Consider the following 12,251-nt stretch of genomic DNA (forward strand, 5'->3'; position numbering starts at 1 on the left):
CATCAGCGGTATAACCCTGCTAAACCCATCACCGCTCACAGTACGTAGACCATCAGCAGTATCACCCTGCTAAACCCATCACCGCTCACAGTACGTAGACCACCAGCGGTATCACCCCCGCTAAACCCAGCACAGCTCACAGTACATAGACCACCAGCGGTATCACCCTGCTAAACCCACCACAGCTCACAGTACGTAGACCACCAGTGGTATCACCCTGCTAAACCCACCACAGCTCACAGTACGTAGACCACCAGCTTTATCACCCCCGCTAAACCCACCACAGCTCACAGTACGTAGACCACCAGCGGTATCACCCTGCTAAACCCATCACCGCTCACAGTACGTAGACCACCAGCGGTATCACCCTGCTAAACCCATCACCGCTCACAGTACGTAGACCACCAGCGGTATCACCCTGCTAAACCCATCACCACTCACAGTACGTAGACCACCAGCTTTATCACCCTGCTAAACCCACCACAGCTCACAGTACATAGACCACCAGCGGTATCACCCCCGCTAAACCCACCACAGCTCACAGTACGTAGACCACCAGCGGTATCACCCCCCCTAAACTCACCACAGCTCACAGTACGTAGACCACCAGTGGTATCACCCTGCTAAACCCACCACAGCTCACAGTACGTAGACCACCAGCGGTATCACCCTGCTAAACCCACCACAGCTCACAGTACGTAGACCACCAGCGGTATCACCCCCGCTAAACCCACCACAGCTCACAGTACATAGACCACCAGTGGTATCACCCTGCTAAACCCACCACAGCTCACAGTACATAGACCACCAGTGGTATCACCCCTGCTCATTGCTTGAAGCATAAGCGGTTCCTATGTCTCATTTTTTTCAGCGTGGGCAGCAAAGCGCACAGAGGCACAGTCCAGGACCTCACAGATCTCGGCGCCCACCTCCGCTTTGGCAGTTAAATCCAATGAATCCCTACATGGCCTGGGGAAGAAAGCTCTGCAGCGGTCAGACCGGCTACAAGCCAGTAAGTGTCATATAGTGGTTCTGATTGATGGACAGATGGGGGTAAATGTATCAAGCTGCGAATGTCCAGCGTGTTTGAAAAGTGGAGATGTTGCCTATAGGAACCAATGAGATTCTAGTTATCATACGTTTAGCACATCCTACAAAATTACAGCTAGAATCTGATTGGCTGCTAAAAGCAGCATCTCCACTTTTCAAATCTGCCAGAAACTCGCAGCTTGATACAATTACCCCCTGGTGTATTGTGTTATGTATGGTCTCACCGGGCCTCTTCTCAGCAGCTCTATTATACAGTAGAATGTCATCACACCGTTATATTTACAAAAAGCTGAAACAACAAAGCACGTCATATATTACCTATTACATTACTGCCCATGACCCTATGTGTGAGTCCACCAATTTCTGTTACATAGGGACTGCAAAGCTGCTTCTGGGACTAAGGCCCCTTCATTACGCGATGATAGAGAAAAGCTTGATTCATAGAGCAACAATAGATGGGAATAACACTAATTGTACCCTCCAGAGGGAAATCATATCTACATACATACATCTGTACACACGTCATCATACATGTTACATACACATCTGTTTTACCTCTCCTGAAGGTCAATAGCGGGAAGTCAGACGTTAGCCAGGTAAGTACAAAAAGGGGGTAGTCAGACATTTGCCGGTCGGTAAACAAACGGCTAGTCAGACGTTTGCCAGGTGGGTACTCAAGTGGGTAGGCAAACGTTCACCGGGTCAGTACATAAGCACGTAGTCAGACATTTGCCTGGTCGGTACAAAAGCTGGTAATCATGGATGCAAGGAAGAGTAGCAGGAGCTGAGCAGGCAGAATAATCAAGCAAAGGTCTGATCCAGAAAGTGCCTATTATAGGCCCTAACAGGAAACAGGATCCAAGATGGCTTCTGTTTGATGCCATACTGGCCATCTTGGAAAAGGGCAAATTTAAGGGCACGTCACAAATGCAGAGGCCTCTAGTGGCTGGATGTGCAAATTTCACAGACATTCCTTACAGCCAGTTTGTCACTAGTAAAAGAATGCTGTGTATTCCTGCCCTCTCCATCCTCTTCTCTCGTGGACTCAGGCTGTTGCGTCAGTATGATGGAGCTGAGCCTTCATGGAACAACTCACAGATGGGGTTAGGCCATTCCAATACAGATAATACCCATCTCTGACCGCTGCTTCATGTCAGCTCCCAGACAAATAGGAATTATTGGAGGGCTTGGCAACAGTGGTGTCTTGTGTGTAGACTGGTGTTGAGGATAGCTTGGGGGGACAGAGTTGAGATAAAAGAGGAGAGGGTGGGGTTCATGTTGCTTACCTTAGTATACTATACACCTGCTGATTTATGAAGGAACTTTGCTGGTGAAGGATGGTGTATGTGACCATTATCTTTATATAATGTGCCAGTTTTCCTAGTAGAATGTACCAGTTGTCCTTGTAGAATGTGCAGTTATCCTGGTAGAAGGCGCTAGTTGTCCTAGAAGAATGTGCCAGTTGTCCTAGAAGAATGTATCAGTTGTCCTCGTAGAATGTGCCAGTTGTCCTCGTAGAATGTGCCAGTTGTCCTTGAAGAATGTGCCAGTTGTCCTCGTAGAATGTGCCAGTTGTCCTCGTAGAATGTGCCAGTTGTCCTTGAAGAATGTGCCAGTTGTCCTCGTAGAATGTGCCAGTTGTCCTCGTAGAATGTGCCAGTTGTCCTAGAAGAATGTGCCAGTTGTCCTCGTAGAATGTGCCAGTTGTCCTCGTAGAATGTGCCAGTTGTCCTAGAAGAATATGCCAGTTGTCCTCGTAGAATGTGCCAGTTGTCCTCGTAGAATGTGCCAGTTATCCTCGTAGAATATACCAGTTGTCCTCGTAGAATGTGCCAGTTGACCTAGAAGAATGTGCCAGTTGTCCTCGTAGAATGTGCCAGTTGTGCTCGTAGAATGTGCCAGTTGTCCTAGAAGAATGTGCCAGTTGTCCTAGAAGAATGTACCAGTTGTCCTCGTAGAATGTGCCAGTTGTCCTCGAAGAATGTGCCAGTTGTCCTTGAAGAATGTGCCAGTTGTCCTCGTAGAATGTGCCAGTTGTCCTAGAAGAATATGCCAGTTGTCCTCGTAGAATGTGCCAGTTGTCCTCGTAGAATGTGCCAGTTGTCCTCGAAGAATGTGCCAGTTGTCCTCGTAGAATGTGCCAGTTGTCCTAGTAGAATGTGCCAGTTGTCCTTGAAGAATGTGCCAGTTGTCCTCGTAGAATGTGCCAGTTGTCCTCGTAGAATGTGCCAGTTGTCCTAGAAGAATGTGCCAGTTGTCCTCGTAGAATGTGCCAGTTGTCCTCGTAGAATGTGCCAGTTGTCCTAGAAGAATATGCCAGTTGTCCTCGTAGAATGTGCCAGTTGTCCTCGTAGAATGTGCCAGTTATCCTCGTAGAATATACCAGTTGTCCTCGTAGAATGTGCCAGTTGACCTAGAAGAATGTGCCAGTTGTCCTCGTAGAATGTGCCAGTTGTGCTCGTAGAATGTGCCAGTTGTCCTAGAAGAATGTGCCAGTTGTCCTAGAAGAATGTACCAGTTGTCCTCGTAGAATGTGCCAGTTGTCCTCGAAGAATGTGCCAGTTGTCCTTGAAGAATGTGCCAGTTGTCCTCGTAGAATGTGCCAGTTGTCCTAGAAGAATATGCCAGTTGTCCTCGTAGAATGTGCCAGTTGTCCTCGTAGAATGTGCCAGTTGTCCTCGAAGAATGTGCCAGTTGTCCTCGTAGAATGTGCCAGTTGTCCTAGTAGAATGTGCCAGTTGTCCTCCTAGAATGTGCCAGTTGTCTTCCTAGAATGTGCCAGTTGTCCTAGTAGAATGTGCTAGTTGTCCAAGAAGAATCTGGGGTTCGTTTCCTGGGGGGTTGTTTTGTTGCAAGTGTGATTCTTCAGTGGCGTGTTGTTGCTGTGGAGTGAGCAGATAAGAAAAAGAGGATGAGAGGAGGGGGGAGACGGAAAGTAAAAGTACAATACAGAGGTGCTAGAGGGAAGATAAATAAATATAGTCTGCTAATTATGGAAAAGGAGATAGTGTGTGAAAACAGAAAGGGATAAAAATCAGTGAAAAATAAATAAATGAATAAAAATGAAGCGTAATAAAAGTAAGAATTAAATATCTAAAAGAATAAATAAATATATATATATATATATATATATATATATATATATATATATATATATATATATAGCTGTCAGCAGAAGTCAATAAAGCTATGAATGGTGACACTTGGTGAGATAGGGTCCTTAGTGTTTCCAGGGTCTGATATGCGGATTTCCCCCCCTTTTTTTTTATAGGACACTTAAAAAGGACGAAATGTGCGGAGATTGACGTTGAGACTCCAGAGTCGATCCTGGTGAACACAAACCTGCGGGCACTGATCAATAAGCACACCTTCTCACTGCTCCCACTAGACTGTCAGCAAAGACTCCTCCGACTGCTGCCTGAAGTAGACCAGCCGGTGAGATACTGCCCCCTACAGCTTCCATAGTGTGTGACACACAGGAGAAGCACTGTATATATAGATACACTGGAATCAAATGAAATGATGGCAGTACACATGTAGATTTACATATTTATAAATCCTTAGATAGAAGTGACTTTTACATACCATCTAGCGCTTTGTTTCTATAAGATCATCAGATCAGGCGTTCTCTAAACATCCTTCGTTGGTTGTAGGTGAAATGTGTAATACATAATATATTTAACACTTAGCTGGGTATAGCGTGGGTGAGTGGGTGTAGCGGTGGGAGTAGGGAAGGTGTGAGGGTGTACCGATGTGAGTAGTATATCTGGGAGTAGGGTAGGTGTGAGGGTGTAGCAGTGTGAGAAGTATAGGTGGGAGTAGGGTAGGTGTGAGGGTGTACCGATGTGAGTAGTATAGGTGGAAGTAGGGCAGGTGTGAGGGTGTACCACTGGGAGTAGTATAGGTGGAAGTAGGGCAGGTGTGAGGGTGTACCAGTGGGAGTAGTATAGGTGTGAGGGTGTACCAGTGGTAGTAGCATAGGTTGGTGTAGGGTAGGTGTGAGGGTGTATCAGTGTAAGTAGTATAGGTGGGGTAGGGTAGGTGTGATGTTGTACCAGTGGGAGTAGTATAGGTGTGAGTGTGTACCAGTGTGAGTAATAAAGGTGGGATTAGGGTAGGTGTGAGGGTGTACCAGTGTGAGTAGTATAGGTGGGAGTAGGGCAGGTGTGAGGGTGTACCAGTGTAAGTAGTATAGGTGGGAGTAGGGCAGGTGTGAGGGTGTACCAGTGTGAGTAGGGTAGGTGTGAGGGTGTATCAGTGTGAGTAATATAGGTGGGAGTAGGGTAGATGTGAGGGTGTATCAGTGTGAGTAGTATAGGTGGGAGTAGGGTAGGTGTGAGGGTGTATCAGTGTGAGTAGTATAGGTGGGAGTAGGGTAGGTGTGAGGGTGTACCAGTGGGAGTTGGGTAGTTGTGTGGGTGTACCAGTGTGAGTAGTATAGGTGGGAGTTGGGTAGGTGTGAGGGTGTACCAGTGTGAGTAGTATAGGTAGGAGGAGGGTAGGTGTCAGGGTGTACCAGTGTGAGTAGTATAGGTGGGAGTTGGGTAGGTGTGAGGGTGTAACAGTGTGAGTAGTATAGGTAGGAGTAGGGTAGGTGTGAGGGTGTACCACTGTGAGTAGTATAGGTGGGAGTAGGGTAGGTGTGAGGGTGTACCAGTGTGAGTAGGGTAGGTGTGAGGGTGTATCAGTGGGAGTAGGGTAGGTGTGAGGGTGTACCAGTGTAAGTAGTATAGGTGGGAGTAGGGCAGGTGTGAGGGTGTATCAGTGTGAGTAGGGTAGGTGTGAGGGTGTATCAGTGGGAGTAGGGTAGGTGTGAGGGTGTACCAGTGTAAGTAGTATAGGTGGGAGTAGGGCAGGTGTGAGGGTGTATCAGTGTGAGTAGTATAGGTGGGAGTAGGGTAGGTGTGAGGGTGTACCAGTGGGAGTTGGGTAGTTGTGTGGGTGTACCAGTGTGAGTAGTATAGGTGGGAGTAGGGTAGGTGTGAGGGTGTACCAGTGTAAGTAGTATAGGTGGGAGTAGGGTAGGTGTGAGGGTGTACCAGTGTAAGTAGTATAGGTGGGAGTAGGGTAGGTGTGAGGGTGTACCAGTGTGAGTAGTATAGGTGGGAGTAGGGTAGGTGTGAGGGTGTACCAGTGTGAGTAGTATAGGTGGGAGTTGGGTAGGTGTGAGGGTGTACCAGTGTAAGTAGTATAGGTGGGAGTAGGGTAGGTGTGAGGGTGTACCAGTGTGAGTAGTATAGGTGGGAGTAGGGTAGGTGTGAGGGTGTACCAGTGTGAGTAGTATAGGTGGGAGTTGGGTAGGTGTGAGGGTGTACCAGTGTGAGTAGTATAGGTGGGAGTTGGGTAGGTGTGAGGGTGTATCAGTGTGAGTAATATAGGTGGGAGTAGGGTAGGTGTGAGGGTGTACCAGTGTAAGTAGTATAGGTAGGAGTTGGGTAGGTGTGAGGGTGTACCAGTGTGAGTAGTATAGGTGGGAGTTGGGTAGGTGTGAGGGTGTACCAGTGTGAGTAGTATAGGTGGGAGTTGGATAGGTGTGAGGGTGTACCAGTGTGAGTAGTATAGGTGGGAGTTGGGTAGGTGTGAGGGTGTACCAGTGTGAGTAGTATAGGTGGGAGTTGGGTAGGTGTGAGGGTGTACCAGTGTGAGTAGTATAGGTAGGAGGAGGGTAGGTGTCAGGGTGTACCAGTGTGAGTAGTATAGGTGGGAGTTGGGTAGGTGTGAGGGTGTACCAGTGTGAGTAGTATAGGTGGGAGTTGGGTAGGTGTGAGGGTGTACCAGTGTAAGTAGTATAGGTGGGAGTTGGGTAGGTGTGAGGGTGTACCAGTGTGAGTAGTATAGGTGGGAGTTGGGTAGGTGTGAGGGTGTACCAGTGTGAGTAGTATAGGTGGGAGTTGGGTAGGTGTCAGGGTGTACCAGTGTGAGTAGTATAGGTAGGAGTTGGGTAGGTGTCAGGGTGTACCAGTGTGAGTAGTATAGGTGGGAGTAGGGTAGATGTGAGGGTGTACCAGTGTGAGTAGTATAGGTGGGAGTTGGGTAGGTGTGAGGGTGTACCAGTGTGAGTAGTATAGGTGGGAGTTGGGTAGGTGTGAGGGTGTATCAGTGTGAGTAATATAGGTGGGAGTAGGGTAGGTGTGAGGGTGTACCAGTGTAAGTAGTATAGGTGGGAGTAAGGCAGGTGTGAGGGTGTATCAGTGTGAGTAGTATAGGTGGGAGTAGGGTAGGTGTGAGGGTGTACCAGTGTGAGTAGTATAGGTGGGAGTTGGGTAGGTGTGAGGATGTACCAGTGTGAGTAGTATAGGTGGGAGTAGGGTAGGTGTGAGGGTGTACCAGTGTGAGTAGTATAGGTGGGAGTTGGGTAGGTGTGAGGGTGTACCAGTGTGAGTAGTATAGGTGGGAGTTGGGTAGGTGTGAGGGTGTATCAGTGTGAGTAATATAGGTGGGAGTAGGGTAGGTGTGAGGGTGTACCAGTGTGAGTAGTATAGGTAGGAGTAGGGTAGGTGTGAGGGTGTAGCAGTGGGAGTTGGGTAGGTGTGAGGATGTACCAGTGTGAGTAGTATAGGTGGGAGTTGGGTAGGTGTGAGGATGTAACAGTGTGAGTAGTATAGGTGGGAGTAGGGTAGGTGTGAGGGTGTACCAGTGTGAGTAGTATAGGTGGGAGTTGGGTAGGTGTGAGGGTGTACCAGTGTGAGTAGTATAGGTGGGAGTTGGGTAGGTGTGAGGGTGTACCAGTGTGAGTAGTATAGGTGGGAGTTGGGTAGGTGTGAGGGTGTACCAGTGTGAGTAGTATAGGTGGGAGTTGGGTAGGTGTGAGGGTGTACCAGTGTAAGTAGTATAGGTGGGAGTTGGGTAGGTGTGAGGGTGTACCAGTGTGAGTAGTATAGGTGGGAGTTGGGTAGGTGTGAGGGTGTACCAGTGTGAGTAGTATAGGTGGGAGTTGGGTAGGTGTGAGGGTGTACCAGTGTGAGTAGTATAGGTGGGAGTTGGGTAGGTGTGAGGGTGTACCAGTGTGAGTAGTATAGGTGGGAGTTGGGTAGGTGTGAGGGTGTACCAGTGTGAGTAGTATAGGTGGGAGTTGGGTAGGTGTGAGGGTGTACCAGTGTGAGTAGTATAGGGGGGAGTTGGGTAGGTGTGAGGGTGTACCAGTGTGAGTAGTATAGGTAGGAGTAGGGTAGGTGTGAGGGTGTACCAGTGTGAGTAGTATAGGTGGGAGTTGGGTAGGTGTGAGGGTGTACCAGTGTGAGTAGTATAGGTAGGAGTAGGGTAGGTGTCAGGGTGTACCAGTGGGAGTAGTATAGGTAGGAGTTGGATAGGTGTGAGGGTGTACCAGTGTGAGTAGTATAGGTGGGAGTTGGGTAGGTGTGAGGGTGTACCAGTGTGAGTAGTATAGGTGGGAGTTGGGTAGGTGTGAGGGTGTACCAGTGTGAGTAGTATAGGTGGGAGTTGGGTAGGTGTGAGGGTGTACCAGTGTGAGTAGTATAGGTAGGAGTAGGGTAGGTGTGAGGGTGTACCAGTGTGAGTAGTATAGGTGGGAGTTGGGTAGGTGTGAGGGTGTACCAGTGTGAGTAGTATAGGTGGGAGTTGGGTAGGTGTGAGGGTGTACCAGTGTGAGTAGTATAGGTGGGAGTTGGATAGGTGTGAGGGTGTACCAGTGTGAGTAGTATAGGTGGGAGTTGGGTAGGTGTGAGGGTGTACCAGTGTGAGTAGTATAGGTGGGAGTTGGGTAGGTGTGAGGGTGTACCAGTGTGAGTAGTATAGGTAGGAGTAGGGTAGGTGTGAGGGTGTAACAGTGTGAGTAGTATAGGTGGGAGTTGGGTAGGTGTGAGGGTGTACCAGTGTGAGTAGTATAGGTAGGAGTAGGGTAGGTGTCAGGGTGTACCAGTGGGAGTAGTATAGGTAGGAGTTGGATAGGTGTGAGGGTGTACCAGTGTGAGTAGTATAGGTGGGAGTTGGGTAGGTGTGAGGGTGTACCAGTGTGAGTAGTATAGGTGGGAGTTGGGTAGGTGTGAGGGTGTATCAGTGTGAGTAATATAGGTGGGAGTAGGGTAGGTGTGAGGGTGTACCAGTGTGAGTAGTATAGGTGGGAGTAGGGTAGGTGTGAGGGTGTACCAGTGTGAGTAGTATAGGTAGGAGTAGGGTAGGTGTGAGGGTGTAGCAGTGGGAGTTGGGTAGGTGTGAGGATGTACCAGTGTGAGTAGTATAGGTGGGAGTTGGGTAGGTGTGAGGATGTAACAGTGTGAGTAGTATAGGTGGGAGTAGGGTAGGTGTGAGGGTGTACCAGTGTGAGTAGTATAGGTGGGAGTTGGGTAGGTGTGAGGGTGTACCAGTGTGAGTAGTATAGGTGGGAGTTGGGTAGGTGTGAGGGTGTACCAGTGTGAGTAGTATAGGTGGGAGTTGGGTAGGTGTGAGGGTGTACCAGTGGGAGTAGGGTAAGCGCTAATAAGGAGGTGTAAAGCTTTGAAGGCTGTGACAGTGATCAGGTGCAGTAGGGAGTTCCATAGGTGGGGAGCAGCAGAGAGGAGCGTGAGGGAATCATTTTGTGATATTTTATAAAACCTTTTTAATACTGTTAAGCAAGGTATTTATTACTTATATTGTAAAAGCGCTCCCCTTCACTGTGACACTGGTTTATCTGTGGCTGTGAAATTTATGCAACTTGTTTCAGAATAGTTTCCTATAGTGCCCTGGAGAACACAGGGATGTCCCTACAGCCTGAAATAAGGTGTAACGGCAGCTCTGGTTTTTCACAGGCCGGTACAGACGGACTCCTCAGACTGAATAGCTCGGCCCTTAATAACGAGTTCTTTACATCGGCGTCTCAGAGCTGGAAGGAGCGGCTGGCAGAAGGTGAGGTGATGTGAGGCTAATTCACTAGTAGTACCTCAGTCACTTTGATGGATGCCCTCAGCTTGTGCAGCATTTCCTTGTGGGTTTATAAACAGACCCTGATCTTTCGTCTGACCTCCTACCCAAATCATGAGCGGAAATCCCTCAGTTATAGTCTTTAAGTTTGAAATTATTAAGCTCCGTCCATATAGCTGACGTCCCTGTTCCTATAGTAAAACGCGTCATGTCTGTGACAGGCGAATTCACACCGGAGATGCAGCTGAGAATCCGCCAGGAGATTGAGAAGGAGAAGAGGGTGGAATCCTGGAAAGAACAGTTTTATGAGAGTTATTACGGGGAGAAGTAAGTACAACATCTCCTATCTATCCCCATTCTTTATATAATGTGTGTCTATCTCCTGAGATTAGCCTAGGGGTATAGTGTGGTCTCCTGAACTCTGACCTCCAGTATGTCCCCTTACATAACGCCAACACACATGTTCCGTATGCGCTATAGTCACGTGTCCGGGACAATGAAGTGTTTGTGGCATATTGAGAGTTTCTCTGATTTTTGCATATAAGGTGAGTTCTACCTGCTGTATGTTATTTAACATTGTAATTTAGAGTTGACACGCCCCCTCCCAATTGTACATCTGTCCGCCGATTTAAATTCCCCCTTCCTGCAGAGCAAAGTGGTTTTTCCACCTTCTAGCAGGATTTACAGAAGGCCTGTAATGGTCACTCTCAGGTCTTCTCTGAGCTGTACTAGCCATTTTACTCATCTCAAATGTCTTATTTGTCTTCTTGTATTGAAGTTCTGGTCTGAGTGTGAAGGACTTCAGTGAACTGACAACAGAAGATGATGACAACCAGGACAAAATCTCTTCACCCAAAGTACACACTACACTGGAGCCTGGAGAAGTGGACAGCAGGACTCTAGTCAGTACTCCTGATGAGGACCACCTGTCTGGGAAAACTGAAGCAGACCTGGACAGTTTTGTAAAGCCTGAATTATCAGAGGCTACAGAAGCTATTCCACAGCCAGGAAAGCCTGATACTGACATCATCGATATGGCTGTCTCCTTACATAGCACCGAGGTGGCTGCAGAGCCAAAACCGGATGGTTCTGTTGAAGAAAAAATAGAAGCAATTGAGGCTCCTTCAAGTTGTGAATCCAAGAATGTGGAGCAGAAGAGTCCTATTTGTTTGACGCCAAGCAAACCAAAGAGCCCGACCCTCGTTCAGCCACACAGAGTATCTACAAATAAGGACGACCTTCAGCAGGACTCAAGTGAAGGCGAGTCACCAGGGAAGGTGGAAGTGACCATCAGCAGCGGAGCCAAGAGACGACTGGACATTAGTGAGGACTTTCTGGCCGGTCCTGAGAAAAGTCCACGTTTGACGGAAGTTAGCCAGTCCCAGCAATCATTTCGTGCCTTATGTAGGCCCCTTGCCGAAACAGCTCAGCAAGCCCTGGAGCAGAAGCTATCACCACCCCAGGTAATATTTAAGTGGCATATTAATGTAGCATAAAGGGGAATGCCATGCCGAAAAATCCTAATGTGCCTTCTACAAGTTGTCTTCATTCAAATATGGCTGTTGGTAAGTGTATGAGAAGTATTTATACAGTAGGTAAAATGTTATAGAGGAAACAAGGGTGTATATGTGTGTCTGTATATTGTAGCTTAGTTCAGTGCCTGTTGCAAGCAAAGTCCTTATATATCTCATTTAAAAATTGCCTTGAAGTTGACTTGAGAGTAAGTGACCCACCCGTAAGTGGTCCACCCACCTTAACCACAAAGCACCAGTTACAGTGTACCCCTGTATGGTAGGCCGAACATGGCGTATAAATACAGCCGCAAAATTGCGACCTAACGTCTGTATTTTGAGTAGCATTTATCATAACATATATGAAACTCAACTCAGGAAAGTGCATCAGACTGGCTCCTCGGGGCGTAACTGGGGATGTGGCCTATTCTCCCTTACACACATGATCCGCCTCTCCAGGCGTGTAAGTTGTGCTTATCTTACACACTGCTGTGTATTACTGCCCATGCATAAATCAAAGCACAGCTAATCGGATACATTCAATTTGTTTTGTGTCGAATTGATACTTTTGATTTATTTTACATATGTTTCACAAAGTGCCTAAGAATAAAAAGGGGAGAATTCATGATTGTTTGCTTATTTTTTTCATGTGGTTGTGTTAATTTTCCCTTATATAACACATATATATATATATTAATGGAAGCATGTATTCCATTATGCTATGTGTTCCTCAAAAAATAACATCAGTTTAGTACAAAAAGTATTTAAAAGTTATTCTCTGTGAAACATTGTGAAATGAAGGCACTTGGCCTGGTCACCATGATGTAAAAT

At 47.5% G+C, this 12,251-nt stretch overlaps 1 protein-coding gene across 6 annotated transcripts in view; it reads left to right on the forward strand.

Moving 5' to 3' along the window:
• The window catches only part of ASXL2 (ASXL transcriptional regulator 2), an 82,719-nt gene that overhangs the window by 66,352 nt on the left and 4,116 nt on the right, over positions 1 to 12,251 (forward strand). For 5 of the 6 annotated variants that reach the window (XR_012689504.1, XR_012689505.1, XM_075201080.1 and 2 more), the window contains 5 exons: positions 872 to 1,012; positions 4,322 to 4,485; positions 9,798 to 9,894; positions 10,107 to 10,236; positions 10,688 to 11,372. Coding sequence is in view for 4 of the 6 variants with exons in the window: in XM_075201080.1 (XP_075057181.1) it covers positions 872 to 1,012; positions 4,322 to 4,485; positions 9,798 to 9,894; positions 10,107 to 10,236; positions 10,688 to 11,372 (1,217 nt within the window). In the remaining 2 variants the exon portion in view is untranslated. The remainder of the gene's footprint in view (positions 1 to 871; positions 1,013 to 4,321; positions 4,486 to 9,797; positions 9,895 to 10,106; positions 10,237 to 10,687; positions 11,373 to 12,251) is intronic. The other variant, XM_075201081.1, reaches the window with a different exon arrangement.

This window comes from Mixophyes fleayi, chromosome 3 (assembly GCF_038048845.1).
Source record: "Mixophyes fleayi isolate aMixFle1 chromosome 3, aMixFle1.hap1, whole genome shotgun sequence".
Taxonomy (NCBI): Eukaryota; Metazoa; Chordata; class Amphibia; order Anura; family Limnodynastidae; genus Mixophyes; species Mixophyes fleayi.